The sequence below is a fragment of the Anomaloglossus baeobatrachus genome, chromosome 4 (assembly GCF_048569485.1).
Source record: "Anomaloglossus baeobatrachus isolate aAnoBae1 chromosome 4, aAnoBae1.hap1, whole genome shotgun sequence".
Classification (NCBI taxonomy): Eukaryota; Metazoa; Chordata; class Amphibia; order Anura; family Aromobatidae; genus Anomaloglossus; species Anomaloglossus baeobatrachus.
This window is the reverse complement of record NC_134356.1, coordinates 54,800,861-54,818,684: the sequence shown is the minus strand read 5'-3', so window position 1 is coordinate 54,818,684 and position 17,824 is coordinate 54,800,861. Positions and strand designations below refer to the sequence as shown.

The 17,824-nt window shown below is 48.4% G+C and overlaps 1 protein-coding gene across 1 annotated transcript in view; it reads right to left on the bottom strand.

The window, feature by feature from the left end:
• The window catches only part of LOC142303172 (protein NDNF-like), a 51,046-nt gene that overhangs the window by 10,429 nt on the left and 22,793 nt on the right, over nucleotides 1-17,824 (bottom strand). Inside the window, exon 2 of the mRNA XM_075344343.1 lies at nucleotides 17,283-17,479. Within this exon, the coding sequence (XP_075200458.1) occupies nucleotides 17,283-17,440 (158 nt within the window). The 5' untranslated portion in view covers nucleotides 17,441-17,479. The remainder of the gene's footprint in view (nucleotides 1-17,282; nucleotides 17,480-17,824) is intronic.

Below are 17,824 nucleotides of genomic sequence, written 5' to 3'. Positions count from 1 at the left end.
CGGTAATAAAATAGTTACATAAAAAATATACAAAAATGTAATAAAAAAGTAAAAAAAATAAAATGTATCGCCCACTTGGGGGGTTGGTAAGGGGGGTCAGAAGTGTTAGGAGACAGTTCAGTTGAGGAGTGACTCTCAAGAGGAGAGGTCAGGAGCAGGGCTCCGTGAACTACTGGGTGGCAGACGTTGGTCTGGGCCTGGTAGGAGCTGGACCCCGGTCGCAGGGGATCATGACAAGGGGCACGGACTGTCGAGGAGGACAGCCGGCGGCCTTGTGCCATCTCCGGGCAGGGGCCAGGGCACGACGGACTACGTGGTCCCTAGGTCAGGGAGTAGCTTTAGGCGTCCTGACAATTTACCCGACGATGACGGAACCTTCAAGATCCGTTCTCCACCCGCTCCAAAATCGGGGTACTAGCGCAACTAGAGGGATAGGACTTTCCACTACATGGTCCAGAAAATCCCAAGCGTGAACCCTGAGAGCAAGCTCACCCAGTTAGCCATACTGGGAAGAAAAGGTCACAGGCCATACGGGAAAAGGTCACAGGCCAACAGGCAACACCAATGGACAAGGGACCCAGGCACGCTCCCTATCAGGGGCAGCGGTGTCCAGAAATTTGGTTTACTACAGTTGTCGGTGTCAGCGTTATTGGACTGAGTGAGTACGCAAGTGACCCTTACCGTCCCCACGGCACCCCTCCCCCCGTCACCTTCACCGAGTCCCGGGGCATCCCCCTACCCGTGGAGGGGTTAAACACCTGGCTGCCCATACCATCGCCACCGGGTACTCAAAAACACAGCGGTGGTACTACATCTTACCACAGGTGGTGTCACGAATGTTCCACACCATACCCTGTTCATAACCCCCCTTGGTTTGAGGAGCCGTATGACCCCCGGGTCTGGAGCCCTCTCGAACCACTGCGGATCCGGATCCGAGCAGCCCGGCTGCTGATGCGGGGGCGACACAGGACCAACAGGAAAGAAGGACGATTAGTGGTTGTTTCTTAGCGGCCTTACTTCTTCATCAGGGAAAAAGAACACCTCAAACTTTTTCCTGATGAAGAAGCTGAAGTGAAGCCAAAGAAAGTGCGGCATTGATGTCTATATACACAAGAAAGAATCCGCATGCATTCTCCATAAGGGAAAAATAAACTTTGCGCAGTGAATGGGAACCAAACGGTTAATGTGGACTTGGCGATTTTTCTCCTATTTGTTTGCATTCGGTTACTGGGAACAAGTGAGTAAACTTTGTCCTAACACAGCCCTGAAAGTGAACTCTTTATCACACGAAAACATCACCTCTGTGTGTACCAAGGGGCACAGGAATGGGAGCTGTGAGTGTGTAATATATGACTTGGCGAAGCTTCCAGAGAATATCTCACCGATACAAATACCAAGTTATCTAATAAACACGTGTGTACAAATATATGCAAATAAGTACGTAAAAACCTGTGCAAGAATATATCACACATGTTGCAACAAACCATGAACTTTGTATCAAAAGCCTTGTTTTGATAGTAGAAATGATGGATTATGTTAAGTTACATCACCTTTTCTTTGGAAGTCAGTGTCCAACCGTGACACCATGTCACCCCACCATTTTTCACCCTCTTGCCAACTCACCCCTGATGGTTTAAAAAAGGTACCTCCAACCAAGTGCTGTGACCTCCTCCTGGTGATATCTCTTTCTGTCCATACATGGCAACCCAGGCACACCTCTGATATCATGCTGTCAGTGGGTGTGAGGAGATAACAGGGGATCGGGGTTCCTAGACTGGCTCTCAGGATAGGGGGCCCTAGCTGTCCCTATTCCCAGAGATACGTCTAATGGTGACAATGTCTGGGCCACCTCCCTTGCCCTACTTCTGGTCAACCCTGATTTAAAGAAGGACCGGAACAGGAGTGGTTGAACCCAGAGATATGGACAAATGGGGAAACCAAAATTCGATCACACAGCTAGCACACACGGAGATATAAGACAACACGGAATCAGAAGGTAATTAGAGCAGGGAGGAAATAATCAGACAATGAGATGATTTGGGCAGCACGGTGGCTCAGTGGTTAGCACTGCAGTCTTGCAGCGCCTGGGTCCTGGGTTCAAATCCTACCAACAACATCTTCAAGGAGTTTGTATGTTCTCCCCATGTTTGTCTGGGTTTCCTCTGGGTTCTCTGGTTTCCTCCCACACTTCAAAGACATTCTGACAGAGATTTTAGATTGTGAGCCCCAATGGGGACAGTGTTTCTCATGTATATAAAGCGCTGTGGAATTAATAGCGCTATATAAGGGAGTAAGTATTATTATTCTTATTATTATTTCCACAGCACACCAAGTAGCACACAGTAAATCACCAGCAACAAGAACACAACAGCACGCAGACCGGAGTAGCGGCATAGGAAGACAGATTAGTCCATCTTAAAAAGGCAGGAAGTAACTCTGATAGGTCTCCGACAACATGTGATCCAAAACGTTACCAGCAGGCTAGCAGAAATTAACTCCTGCTAGCCTGATCACTAATGAGTACATAGCTGGTCAACGCCCAAGCCTGTCTGTGCAACTCAGAAGCACCAGAGAAGGCATAATGTGGAGTGTCTGAACAACGTCTGATGCCCCCATGGCACTTGGCGAGTTTAGAGCCAAACACCATGTGAAACATGCCTTATACGCAGAATCAGGTGGGGTGGTGCCATATAAATATTCAGTTACTTGGCATCTACTGCTTCGGCTCTTGGACCCAGTGATGAACCCAACACTGCTTTACAGCTGGCCATTTCTGCTAAACTGGACTCTGTGACAAACTTAGCTGTACTTTATAACTGATCAGCTCTTCTATATTGGACTCTGCCACAAACTTAGCTCTGCTAATTTGTTGAGTCAACGCTGCGGTTCTGCTGTAGCTCTGCATTAATCTCTATGATGCGTGATGCCATTGTCTTAACTATGCTTCATCAGAACCTGTGATTTCTGTTGACTCCTGTTGCCTTTCTGCCATCCCAGCTTCCATTGTTCCATTTGGATCTCACTGCTGCACCAACGTCATCTGTCTGTGCTGTTCAACAACTGCTCAATCAGACCAAGCGCTTTGAGGATCCATCTTCCAAGCTGCGAGATAACAGATTATTGCTGGAATATGATCGCTTGGGAAGGTTGACCTCTGGAATCTCCATTGATCCTTAGAATGAAGGGATCATAATGTTTTTCCTCTCCACAGTACCATTTCTGGCACGGACTGCAGTATGGTTCCATTGGCGTGAATGGAGCCTGTTGTAGTACCCTTTGTCCAGACGATGGCTGTTTCGCACATGTCAAGCCGCACTTTTAACAGGTCCTCAATTAGGACTAAATTAGGACCTGTTGAAGCGCAGCTTGACATGCACGATATGGCCGTTGCCCGGACATTCCCCGCTCCCCTTCGCCTCCACCCTGTCATTCGGTGAAATTATGGAGCTACAATAAAGGACACTTGGACAGAAATGGTGAGTGCTGTGTGGCGCCCCTGAGGCTTTTGGTCGCCACAGGGTACTGCAACTTATTTAAGGTGCAGTATCCATCCCGGGTCTGGAAAGGTTAATGTCTGGTATGTCTCACTTAAACCACACAGTCAAAGAATGAGTCAGCAATTTCCTTGCATAACACATACAGCAGGTGGCTACTCACTAATTAGAGCAGGGGTGATCACCATGACAACTGGAAAATCCCTAGCTTGGTGACTCATCCAGAGGGAGGGGGAGAACTGGTAAAATACAGGAGCAAAGACAGAATTACTTCAGAACATCTGGGAACACAGAAAAACATGGCTGTCCGCAGGGAGTGCTTCAGAGCTCCTGCGGTTAGAATCAGCCAGACCGGGGGCAGGCTTGAGACACTGGGAGGAGAAGGAGTCCAGTACCGGTAGATCTTGTGGGACGGAAGAATTCTACAGCGGTCGCTGGGGAGGGGAAGACGGCTGCTTCCACAAGGCCGGCGCTACTACAGGGTGCAGAGTCCTAGGGCGAGTTATACTTCACGTTGGCGGCCAACATCTGCAGGATGGAAAGATTTCAGGTCTCTCGTCCACCAACCAAATAGCTCGAGGCACAGTGATACACTGGATCCGGGACTGAGTTCAGCGGCTCGTCCCAAGGCGAAGATCCACTTCACCTGCGACAGGGCTAGGACACTTAAACAACCAAGGGGGTCCTGAAGGTGCTTTATGCCACGGGAATCGGCACAGCGCATCTTAGAGAAGGAGAGACCCACAGAGACTGCCATACCGGACCTAACCTCTGACCTACCCAGGATCGACTGAAGGTTCATCACGGCAGAGACCAGTACCCGGGGTGCGGCGTTGAACAAGTAAGTAAAGACCTGGAACCAGCACCTATTGACTTTGACTCTGATTGCCATCGCCCTGCGTTCCGGCGCTCCTGGGGACTGCCGTGCCCCTGCCATCCTCCCGGGCTTGCTCAGCCTGTGGGGAGCAATACCATCCCGGCTGCACCCGACATCTGCCACGTGAGAGACTCTGCAGCGGCGGCCCCCATCCCTGGCCGCGTACCACAGATGGCGTCACGATCATCCATATAGACTTTCCCAACCGTCACCCCCATCCTTCACCTACAACTACTACCTTCATCCTGCACTCCTGCCTTCCATCCACCGCCATCTTTCCCTTCCTGTATGCCTTGGAGCAACGGAACCGGGCCAAGCCACGCCATGATGACGCAGAGGATCTGCACCCCCGTTCCGGTGATGAGTAGGTTAAAACACCTGCCCCGTGGGGCGCTACTGTGATGCCCTGGACCCCAGGGGTCACAGAATAACATCACACACACACACATACACCCCCTCCCCTGGTCAGGAACACCCGTCAAACAAAAATCCTTGTTGCCTCCCTCCAGGGTCTGATGTCCACACCAGGTGGGGCGGAGCCAGGCGGTTGGCCCCACCCACCGAGGAGTTCAGAGGCCTAGAGGCGGGAAAAAGTCAGTTTTAGTTGGAGTAGAAGTGAAAGTAGCAGTTGAGGAGTGAGAGTGGAGACTGTGTGTGTCTAAGTCGGAGCCCAGGCACCAACAGCAATGTCGGCAGACGGTGGTGGCCATCTACAGGAGTTGGTGGAGGTCTGCGGAACCGTAGGACCGGGGTCGGGCGTTGGCCCGCCGGTACCGAACCGGGGAGCGGATTGAAGCTAAGCACCAAGGCAGGGTACTCAGACCCCAACTAGGCTCGGAAGCCGCCGTAACGGTCAAATTCTCTGATTGTGGCCTGGACCTCAGGGGTTCATTCCCACCCAAGTCCCGTCAGAAGGTAACAGCCCAACCCGTCCGGATAAGAGCCACCGTCAATGGCCAGAGATCCAAGGGCCAACGCCTGCGGGCAAAACGGGATCTCCCGACACGTACAAGCTGGGGAGCGGATCACCCGTGGGAATCCATAGGGGTCAAACACTTACACACAGGTGCAGGGAAAGACAGCCGCCATCAACCCGTACGAAAGTCGACTGCGGGCCCCGTCCATCCAGCCGTTTGGTTTACCAGAGACTCTGTCATTGACTACCTGAGTGAGTACACCAGTGCCATCCGGCACAGCGCTGCACCGCTGCCCCGCATCCGCGCTGCCTCCCCGCATCGGCACCTGCACCTACCCCCCTACTCACCAACCCAACCACTAACCCCCAACCGGGGCCCCGGGACCAACAGCCCCTACCCACGGAGGAGCCAACACCTCAGCTGCTCCCCGCCATTGCTCCCGGGAACCCCCATTACCAGCAGCGGTGGTGCCCATCATCACCACAACCCCGTGGGTGGCGTCACAACCGACATCCCACCACCAAACCTTCCCCTTTCACTCATGGGCGAGGAGGCGCTGCTCGAGCCCCCGGGTCCGGCCCCGTGCTCGAGCCACCGAGGAGCAGAAGTACCGGACCCGAGCGCCAGAGCTTCCCCAGGCGAGCGGCGTTCCCCAAAAACCCCTCTCCGCCCGCGACACTACAGCTGCTGCTTCAGTCCTTTTTTGTATCATTCTGAGCATCCACTAACAAGGCCAAAGACGTCGGAGTGCCGGCTCTAAACCAGATTAAGCTCCCGATTGCTTACAGAAACACCTAAACTAAATCCCGCTGAAAAAAAGATGGCGAACTGCAATGCCAGGCACAATCTATGGACAACATTGGCGCTGTTTGATAGACGATTGTGCCCTCAGATGTGCCAAGAGATCCTGAAGCCAGTTGTGCACAAATATGATAAATGGATTCTACAATGTACACCAAGGACATGCGAGTAATAAAGTGAACTGTTTATAACCTCCTGTGCTGTATGGGAAGAGACAGAACAGGCCTATTACTCATTACATCCGCCCTTTTCAGAGTAAGGTAACACAAGGACAGAACCTGGCTATGACGAGCAGTCTATTACTGTACTCCTTGTGACCACAAACCCACCGCAATCGAGACGTTCACGGCAGGTAACTCTATTCTTCCTTTATGTGGGCACAATAAAAGCTTCATGTTACAGTGATACAGAGGTATAAACATTAAGCTGCTCGACCCCTATAAATAATCTATATCGGGATCCCCTATGGTCATTTATAGTACTAATAGGCAAAGTAGGACCCGGTAGGGGACCCACAACCTCTGCAACCCTTATAGTTGCAGGTCATCAATAATAGAATGATTGCACAATGCTACATATATTATATTAAAACATACTGGTAGGATTAGTAGATGAAAGTTAGACGATATTCTTGCACTGTCAGTGTGCTGGATTTTCCTCATGTTCCGGAAAGAAACGGGCAGTCCGGTGGCTCAGTGGTTAGCAGAAATAGCCAATAAATTAGAGTGGAATTGAATCCTACTTGAATTTTACAAAAATCCTGCTGAATTTTGTAACTCTCTTCCACGAGGATTGAACGAAATAGCAGGAGGAAGCCATCATAATGTTAAAAAAAAACCCCTAAATACGCACTTCACCGCTCTGGACCCTTATCATCACCCGTCTGGTCCTCATCGCTGCTCAAACTGAATTCTCTTGGCCTTGCATGCTGGGCCAGGACTTCCAGCATTCATGAGACTCAGGAGGATTCTGCGCAAGTGCATGAAAGGTCGTGGCATCATGAAGTCAACGCATGCACCATTTACACTTGCAGAACACTCTCAGATCTCAAAGCTAGAAATCACAGCCCAGTGTGAGCGGCCCAGGGATTTCAGCGCAAGTGGCGGCAATGACCTGAAGATGAGGCAAGGACCAGACGGGTGATGGTGAGGAGTGGATGCCATTAGGTAGGAGGCAGTTCGCAGGGCTCCTGTCCAGCAGCCACGGAATACTAACTCGACCACTGAACCTTCGAAATTATCGCTCACATCTTGTATTCAAACATCATTTTCTAACATGGTTAGACATAAACAAAGTATATAGTAATGAGAAAATTACAGAAAAGCCCACACAAACTTATATATCTTCTAAAGGTTATAATATAGATTGATAGATTATACAGTTCCTACAAGTAATATTCAACCCCCTGCAGATTTAGCAGGTTTGATAAGATGCAAATAAGTTAGAGCCTGCAAACTTCAAACAAGAGCAGGATTTATTAACAGATGCATAAATCTTACAAACCAACAAGTTATGTTGCTCAGTTAAATTTTAATAAACTTTCAACATAAAAGTGTGGGTCAATTATTATTCAACCCCTAGGTTTAATATTTTGTGGAATAACCCTTGTTTGCAATTACAGCTAATAATCGTCTTTTATAAGACCTGATCAGGCCGGCACAGGTCTCTGGAGTTATCTTGGCCCACTCCTCCATGCAGATCTTCTCCAAGTTATCTAGGTTCTTTGGGTGTCTCATGTGGACTTTAATCTTGAGCTCTTTCCACAAGTTTTCAATTGGGTTAAGGTCAAGAGACTGACTAGGCCACTGCAACACCTTGATTTTTTCCCTCTTGAACCAGGCCTTGGTTTTCTTGGCTGTGTGCTTTGGGTCATTGTCTTGTTGGAAGATGAATGACGACCCATCTTAAGATCCTTGATGGAGGAGCGGAGGTTCTTGGCCAAAATCTCCAGGTAGGTCGTGCTATCCATCTTCCCATGGATGCGGACCAGATGGCCAGGCCCCTTGGCTGAGAAACAGCCCCACAGCATGATGCTGCCACCACCATGCTTGACTGTAGGGATGGTATTCTTGGGGTCGTATGCAGTGCCATCCAGTCTCCAAACATCACGTGTGTGGTTGGCACCAAAGATCTCGATCTTGGTCTCATCAGACCAGAGAACCTTGAACCAGTCTGTCTCAGAGTCCTCCAAGTGATCATGAGCAAACTGTAGACGAGCCTTGACATGACGCTTTGAAAGTAAAGGTACCTTACGGGCTCGTCTGGATTGCATTGCGGTGGAGTACGTTACTTATGGTATTGACTGAAACCAATGTCCCCACTGCCATGAGATCTTCCCGGAGCTCCTTCCTTGTTGTCCTTGGGTTAGTCTTGACTCTTCGGACAAGCCCGGCCTCGGCACGGGTGGAAACTTTCAAAGGCTGTCCAGACAGTGGAAGGCTAACAGTAATTCCATAAGCCTTCCACTTTCGGATGATGCTCCCAACAGTGGAGACAGGTAGGCCCAACTCCTTGGAAAGGGTTTTGTACCCCTTACCAGCCTTGTGACCCTCCACGATCTTGTCTCTGATGGCCTTGGAATGCTCCTTTGTCTTTCCCATGTTGACCAAGTATGAGTGCTGTTCACAAGTTTAGGGAGGGTCTTAATTAGTCAGAAAAGGCTGGAAAAAGAGATAATTAATCCAAACATGTGAAGCTCATTGTTCTTTGTGCCTGAAATACTTCTTAATACTTTAGGGGAACCAAACAGAATTCTTGTGGTTTGAGGGGTTGAATAATAAATGACCCTCTGAATAAACTTTTCACAATTTAAAAAAAAAATAAAAAAAGAAATAACATTCTTTTTTGCTGCAGTGCATTTCACACTTCCAGGCTGATCTACAGTCCAAATGTCACAATGCCAAGTTAATTCTGAATGTGTAAACCTGCTAAATCTGCAGGGGGTTGAATACTACTTGTAGGCACTGTACATACAATCTTGATGTAATGCCAGTTACAGGTAAATCCCTAAGATAGGCATTGCATCAAAGATATCAATCCCAGAGAGGCATTATCAGACGATCCAAGGCAGGACTAGTCCAGGGAAAGTGACATTGTGACGCCCTGGCCTATCAGGTCGTCACAGGGTATTGTGCAATCTGCCCTTCTGTGCAATATTCACCTTCTCCTTGGTTACGGGTCCCTAACCTTTGGTGTTACCAAGAACAGCTAATCAAAATCCTAGGAACACTCTGCACCACACCCACCGGACACACCAGTGGATGGCCTGAGTGGAATAGGGTCGCCCACTTGGGTGGTTGGTTAAGGGGGGGTCAGGAGTGTCAAGAGTCGGTCACTTGAGCGGTGACTCTCGAGTGGAGAGGTCACAAGGGAGAGAGGAGGTCAGGAGATGGGCTTCTTGGAACTACTAGGTAGCAGACGTTGGTCTTGGCCTGGTAGGAGCTGGACCCCGGTCGCAGGGGATCGTGACAAGGGGCACAAACTGTCGAGGAGGACAGCCGGCGGCTTTGTGCCATCACCGGGCAGGGGCCTGGGCACGACGGGGTACGTGGACCCTAGGTCAGGGAGTAGCTTTAGGCATCCTGACAATTTACCCGATGAGGACGGAGCCTTCAAGATCCGTTCTCCACCCACTCCAAATCGGGGTACTAGCGCAACGAGAGGGATAGGACTTTCCACAAATACGGTCCAGAAAATCCCAAGCGTGAACCCTGAGAGCAAGCTCCCTCAGTTAGCAAGACTGGGGAGCGGGACCCGATTAGTTTCAAACTAAAGGGACCAACTAGAAGACAAGGTGCCACGGGAAAAGGTCACAAACTAATAGGCAGCACCAAGAGAAACGGGACCCAGGCGTGCTCCCCCTCAGCGGCAGTGGTGTCCAGAACTTTGGTTTAATACAGTTGTCGGTGTCAGCGTTATTGGACTGAGTGAGTACACGAGTGACCCTTACCATCCCAACGGCACATCCCCGTCACCATCACTGAGTCAGGGGCATCCCCCCTACCCGTGGAGGGGTTAAACACCTGGCTGCCCACACCATCACCACTGGGTACTCCCAGCCGCAGCGGTGGTACTCTACTTTACCACGCACCACGGGTGGCGTCACAAACTTTCCACACCATCCCCTGTATATAACCCCCTTTGTTTGAGGAGCCGCACGACCCCCGGGTCCGGAACCCTCTCGAGCCACCGCAGATCCAGATCCGGGCAGCCCGGCTGCTGACGCGGGGGTGGCACAACATCCCGCCATACTTGTCCTATCTCATTGACTTAAAGGGAACCTGTCACCAGATTTGGAGACTATAAGCTGCGGCCACCACCAGTGAACTCATATATAGTATTCTAAAATACTGTATATATAAGAGCCCAGGCCGCTGTGTAGAACGTAAAAAACACTTTTATATTATATTTCTATAATGCTCACCTTAGGGGAGTCTGGTCCGATGGGTGTCGCTGCTCTCCGGTCCAGCAGCTCCTCTCTCCGGTCCGGCACCTCCTCTCTCCGGTCTAGCACCTCCTCTCTCCGGTCCGGCACCTCCTCTCTGCTGCGATTTCCATCCTCCTTCTACCCATCCCAGTGAGGATGACGCATCTACATCATCTACACAGGTTGACACTGCGGTTCCTGCGCAGGCGCACTTTGATCTGCTTTGCTGAGGGCAGATGAAAGTACTGTAATGCTCAGGTGCAAGGAAAGGTTAAAGACTGCCTGCGCACGCGCACTACAATACTTTGATCTGCCCTAAGCAGGGCTGATCAAAGTGCGCCTGCGCAGGACCTCAATGCCGGCCAGTGTGTATCACATAGGATGACTCATGTACACGGGCTTCAGAAGAAGGAGGACGGAGATTGCCGCAGAGAGGAGATGCCAGACCGGAGAGAGGAGGCACTGGCCCGTAGAGCAGCGATGCCTATCATACCGGACCTGCCCCCTAAGTGAGTATTATAAAAGTGTTTATTACGTTATACAGAGCGGCCTAAGCTCTTATATACAATATTGTGGAATGCTGTATATAAAAGCTCAATGGTGGAGGCCGCAGTTTATAGTTGCCAAATCTGGTGACAGGTTCCCTTTAAGCAACGCAGCAGATTAAAACTTCACTTTCAAACCATGGCAGCATTACTTTGGCACATAATAATTTGGTATATGTACCGTTTTTGTAGCGGTTTTGATCAGCTATGGGATATGAAAAGATCCCTTTAATTAATATATAGGATTATATGAGTATAATGAAATTGAATTGCCCACTTTATTATGCATTGTTATTAAAGCTGCACCCCAAGGGATAGAGGTGGGAGTAAATCAACGCTAAGAAGACACCGCAATTAACAATAGGACACTGTATGTGGCGGCTCTGGTACAGATTTTGCACTGGGGCTAGGCTGCTTTACACGCTGCGAACTTGCTAGCAATGTCGCTCATGAAAGCACCCGCCCCCGTTGTTTGTGCGTCATGGGCAAATCGCTGCCCGTGGCGGACAAAATCGCTAGGACGCGTCACACATACTTACCTTCCTAGCGACGTCACTGTGGGCGGCGAAAAGCCTCTTTTTTAAGGGGGAGGTTCATTCGCCGTTACAGCGACATTACATAGCGGCCCGCCAATAGAAGCGGAGGGGCGGAGAGCAGCCGCATTACAGACACGCCCATCTCGTTGCCAGCAGGACGCAGGTACGTTGTTGTTCGTCGTTCCCGTGGTGTCACACATAGCAATGTGTGCTGCCTCAGGAACGACGAACAACCTGCGTCCTGCACCAGCAACGATATTTGTGAAATGGATGATGTGTCAACAATCAACGATTAGGTGAGTAATTTTGATCGTTAACACTCGCTCATAGGTGTCACACGCAGCGACGTTGCTAACGACGCCGGATATGTGTCACGAATTCCGTGACCCCGACGACATATCGTTAGCGATATCGTTGCGTGTAAAGCCCCCTTAAGGCTTCATTCACATAATAAATATTAAAGAGTTTTTGATGTTGCAATTTTCAGTCCTTATTCCATAAATTAAGATACTTGTGGGGTTTTTTATATGCATTTTTGTGTGCGCTTTTTATATGCATTTTTATTGCGTTTTTGACGCTGCGTTTTTTGTCTAATTTTTGGTAGGTCATGTTTCAAATTAAGCTGATTTGTTTTTTTTAACATCCTGGTATTTTGCTGTATCAAAACTCTATTGATAGTCAAATGTGGATTAAATGTGTTTTTTACCCATTTCCATAGCAGAGAAGCACTAAAAAAAAGCATTGCGTTTTTCACCTCGGATTTTCCGCAGATGAAAACGTCTATGGGGAAAATCTGCAGATAACACTCAGCGTACCCGCAAGAGAAATTGACATGATGTGGATTTGAAACACACACCGCAGGTCAGATTACGCAGAGTTAAAAAGAAACACAGTGGGTATGAGATTTCTGTATATCTCATCCACTTTGCTGGAACTGTAAGACATATTGAGCAAAAGTCACCAAATACTCATCATGGGAACATAACCTAAAGGGTTTTCCGCTGAAAACAAATGATCACATTGCCCAGGATAGGTGATAAAATGAGTATGACTGTTGGAAAGTGCACTATTTAGTAGATCGGAGAATTTTTACAAAATGTCATGGCTGGTTCAGAACCTGACCATCACACCATTCATTCTTTATGGTGCTGCTGAGTGCAGCACTTGCAACTTCATAGGGAACAGATATAGAGGAGGTGGTTATGTAGCACCCAGGGATATGGGGTACTCAGTTACGGGCAGTGTCTCTGCGGGTAATAGCACAATGGTGGCTGTTATCCGGTTCCGTGCCCTGGGACCTTTTTGTAATGGGGGATATTTACAGGGGATTTAGGATTAAAGTTATTCGTGACGCGACTTGCGGTGATGCGGCTAAGTGTAGGGAGCCGCCGCTGCAGGTTTTGCTGTGGCTGATGGAATGTGCAGCTCTGATGACTTGGACCCTCCGCAAATAGGGAATTACCCCAGCAGGTGTATGGTGCAGTGAGCGTTGGAAGAAGGAGTCCAGACAGGTATTCAGTGCAACTGGTTTACTCACTATTGGTGTCACCTGGGTGCCCGAGGTTGGCTGTTTTCGCCTCCAGGTCCCCTTCGTCTCAGTGCCAGTCTGGTTCTATGGTACCTTCTACCCCTGCACCTGTCTCTGGTAAGTGGGTCCCCGTGGTATGGAACACTGGGGGTCCCCAGTCTGTGGTTTGTCCACCTCTGTCCGCCTGTTGGTAGCGTGAACCATGTCAGGATGGAGACTCTGGTCCTGTCCCCGGCTCTCCCTTTGCTACTGAGTCTTCGGATTCTTTAGGGTAAGCAAGGTTCTTGATGGGCCCCTTTGCTGTGCAGGTGTTAACAAGTAGGCTTGGAGCTCTCTCCTGTCCTAGGATCCTGTACCCCGTTGTTGCATATTCCGCGAGTACTCCACCATACTCCACCGGCAACTACCTCTCCTGGGTACTAGGTCACCGTTAACCCGAGGCAGGACGTTGCTCAGTCACCACTCTACACTTCTGCTGTCAACTCCGTTCTCACTACTCTCTGACTACTCTCCACAGTCTGTCCCTCCCACCTGGTCAACTAGTAGACTAGTGTGGCTCCACCTGTAGGCGGCCATCCATTGGTCCCACCCTAGCTGGGTACCATTCTATGGGGGATTTATTGGGGTCACTGGGATTACCAATTAACAATAGGACACTGTATGTGGCTGCTCTGGTACAGATTTTGCACTGGGGCTAGGCTGCTTTACACGCTGCGAACTTGCTAGCAATGTCGCTCATGAAAGCACCCGCCCCCGTCGTTTGTGCGTCATGGGCAAATCGCTGCCCGTGGCGGACAAAATCGCTAGGACGCGTCACACATACTTACCTTCCTAGCGACGTCACTGTGGGCGGCGAAAAGCCTCTTTTTTAAGGGGGAGGTTCATTCGCCGTTACAGCGACATTACATAGCGGCCCGCCAATAGAAGCGGAGGGGCGGAGAGCAGCCGCATTACAGACACGCCCATCTCGTTGCCGGCAGGACGCAGGTACGTTGTTGTTCGTCGTTCCCGTGGTGTCACACATAGCAATGTGTGCTGCCTCAGGAACGACGAACAACAATCAACGATTAGGTGAGTAATTTTGATCGTTAACACTCGCTCATAGGTGTCACACGCAGCGACGTTGCTAACGACGCCGGATATGTGTCACGAATTCCGTGACCCCGACGACATATCGTTAGCGATATCGTTGCGTGTAAAGCCCCCTTAAGGCTTCATTCACATAATAAATATTAAAGAGTTTTTGATGTTGCAATTTTCAGTCCTTATTCCATAAATTAAGATACTTGTGGGGTTTTTTATATGCATTTTTGTGTGCGCTTTTTATATGCATTTTTATTGCGTTTTTGACGCTGCGTTTTTTGTCTAATTTTTGGTAGGTCATGTTTCAAATTAAGCTGATTTGTTTTTTTTAACATCCTGGTATTTTGCTGTATCAAAACTCTATTGATAGTCAAATGTGGATTAAATGTGTTTTTTACCCATTTCCATAGCAGAGAAGCACTAAAAAAAAGCATTGCGTTTTTCACCTCGGATTTTCCGCAGATGAAAACGTCTATGGGGAAAATCTGCAGATAACACTCAGTGTACCCGCAAGAGAAATTGACATGATGTGGATTTGAAACACACACCGCAGGTCAGATTACGCAGAGTTAAAAAGAAACACAGTGGGTATGAGATTTCTGTATATCTCATCCACTTTGCTGGAACTGTAAGACATATTGAGCAAAAGTCACCAAATACTCATCATGGGAACATAACCTAAAGGGTTTTCCGCTGAAAACAAATGATCACATTGCCCAGGATAGGTGATAAAATGAGTATGACTGTTGGAAAGTGCACTATTTAGTAGATCGGAGAATTTTTACAAAATGTCATGGCTGGTTCAGAACCTGACCATCACACCATTCATTCTTTATGGTGCTGCTGAGTGCAGCACTTGCAACTTCATAGGGAACAGATATAGAGGAGGTGGTTATGTAGCACCCAGGGATATGGGGTACTCAGTTACGGGCAGTGTCTCTGCGGGTAATAGCACAATGGTGGCTGTTATCCGGTTCCGTGCCCTGGGACCTTTTTGTAATGGGGGATATTTACAGGGGATTTAGGATTAAAGTTATTCGTGACGCGACTTGCGGTGATGCGGCTAAGTGTAGGGAGCCGCCGCTGCAGGTTTTGCTGTGGCTGATGGAATGTGCAGCTCTGATGACTTGGACCCTCCGCAAATAGGGAATTACCCCAGCGGGTGTATGGTGCAGTGAGCGTTGGAAGAAGGAGTCCAGACAGGTATTCAGTGCAACTGGTTTACTCACTATTGGTGTCACCTGGGTGCCCGAGGTTGGCTGTTTTCGCCTCCAGGTCCCCTTCGTCTCAGTGCCAGTCTGGTTCTATGGTACCTTCTACCCCTGCACCTGTCTCTGGTAAGTGGGTCCCCGTGGTATGGAACACTGGGGGTCCCCAGTCTGTGGTTTGTCCACCTCTGTCCGCCTGTTGGTAGCGTGAACCATGTCAGGATGGAGACTCTGGTCCTGTCCCCGGCTCTCCCTTTGCTACTGAGTCTTCGGATTCTTTAGGGTAAGCAAGGTTCTTGATGGGCCCCTTTGCTGTGCAGGTGTTAACAAGTAGGCTTGGAGCTCTCTCCTGTCCTAGGATCCTGTACCCCGTTGTTGCATATTCCGCGAGTACTCCACCATACTCCACCGGCAACTACCTCTCCTGGGTACTAGGTCACCGTTAACCCGAGGCAGGACGTTGCTCAGTCACCACTCTACACTTCTGCTGTCAACTCCGTTCTCACTACTCTCTGACTACTCTCCACAGTCTGTCCCTCCCACCTGGTCAACTAGTAGACTAGTGTGGCTCCACCTGTAGGCGGCCATCCATTGGTCCCACCCTAGCTGGGTACCATTCTATGGGGGATTTATTGGGGTCACTGGGATTACCTGGGTTATTGGTATTACCGGCATTAGGGTTCTGGATCCCTAAGGGGGTAGGCCCTGCATCCATGTGGAGATGCAGAACCTTGTAGCACCCTGAGGTGTTTAGGGGCGCTAGAGTTGAGCATGCACCAATATTCTAACAATGATAAAAGCTTGGTGAGGGTCAAGGCGCTTGGCTCTCCCCAATCAACAAATTATCAGCTATCCTGCAACACAACTTCTTTAAAGTTAGATTACTGCTCTATCCGCTTCCCTCTCAATCACAGGAGAAATTTATTTTCCAAAGAAAATCATTTCATGCCAAAAGCAATATATATATTTTTAACAGCCTTCAGATTGATCTCCAGCCATGGCGACTTGATGGATGAATGCTCTGTAGGAAGATCGATCTTGTGCAGCCTAGATACTGTAGGTCCACCAGGGTCTTTGTCGTTATCTTGATAGTATCAGTTCATCAGATTGCTGGTATTTGTCTTCATCTTCTTCCTTCTATTCTCCTTCTCCAGTGATTGCTCTCATTATATGATGTGTCCAAAATAGGCAAATCGTAGCTTGGTGATCCTTGGTTCGAGTAACATGTCTGGCTTGATTTGTTCCGAAATTTCTTTCTTTGTTCTTGCCATCCATTTTATTGATAACATCCTTCTCCAGCACCTCGTTTTGAAGGCATTGACTCTTCTTCTGTCTTGTTCCTTTATCATCCAGGTTTCACAGCCATATGCTACTACCAGACTATGTACAAGCCATATAGCATAGCTTGGTGATGCTCTGTTCAAGTAACTTGTCTGGCTAGATTTGTTCCGAAATTTCTTTCTTTGTTCTTGCCATTCATTTTATTGATAACATTATTTTCCAGCACCTTGTTTTGAAGGCATTGATTCTTCTTCTGTCTTGTTCCTTTATCGTCCAGGTTTCACATCCATATGCTACTACCAGACTATGTACAAGCCATGTGTTCCTCAAAAGCAATATACCTTATTGGGAAACAATCATCTGGCGCCAGACGCCATGTTATAATCTAGCCTTATCATCAAAAAATAGTCCATTCATCTTATAGTGTATTATTGTTAAACAGTCATTTAATTTCTAGACTTGGCAAATACTGGACGTCATCTGTCTGGAATAACTATGATGATATCATTAACTTTGTGTTTGATATTTAACGACTCATCTTACGACTCTAGACGAGACCATATGAGTGGTTTCTTACAATGGTTACCTGACTGGCTGGTCCAAGGGTAAAAATCCATCCACTCTCTGTCCCACGGGAAGAGGCCTCCTGATATCTCCCAAATGATTAGAGTGCATTGAAGACAGTGCTTGGGCCATATAACCCACAGGACCATAGAGAAAAAGGACCAGGATCACTTTTTCCATGATTGAAGAGTATTATGCTTGCTCATACGGCAGTCTGCCCTGCAACGAAATATGACATATGTTAGGTATGAACATCTATGGCTAAACATTTTATGTCTTGTGTATTGAAATAGAACACGATTCAATACGGGGATGGACTTATTTCTATATATCTGGCACTGGGCCTTTCCTTTTGCACCTTTTTTCTGGAATAGGAATGGTCCTGATCATGACTATTTTTTGCACCTTATTGATTATTTTATTTGCTCCTTTTTAAAGTTAACTTTACTTGATATAGTCTGTTTAATTGTTGTTCAGCATAATAGGTGTGGATATAGTTTTCCAGATGTTTTAGCCCGATGCATAATTTGCAACCAAATGTCTCTCAAGTTTTGCTCAATCATA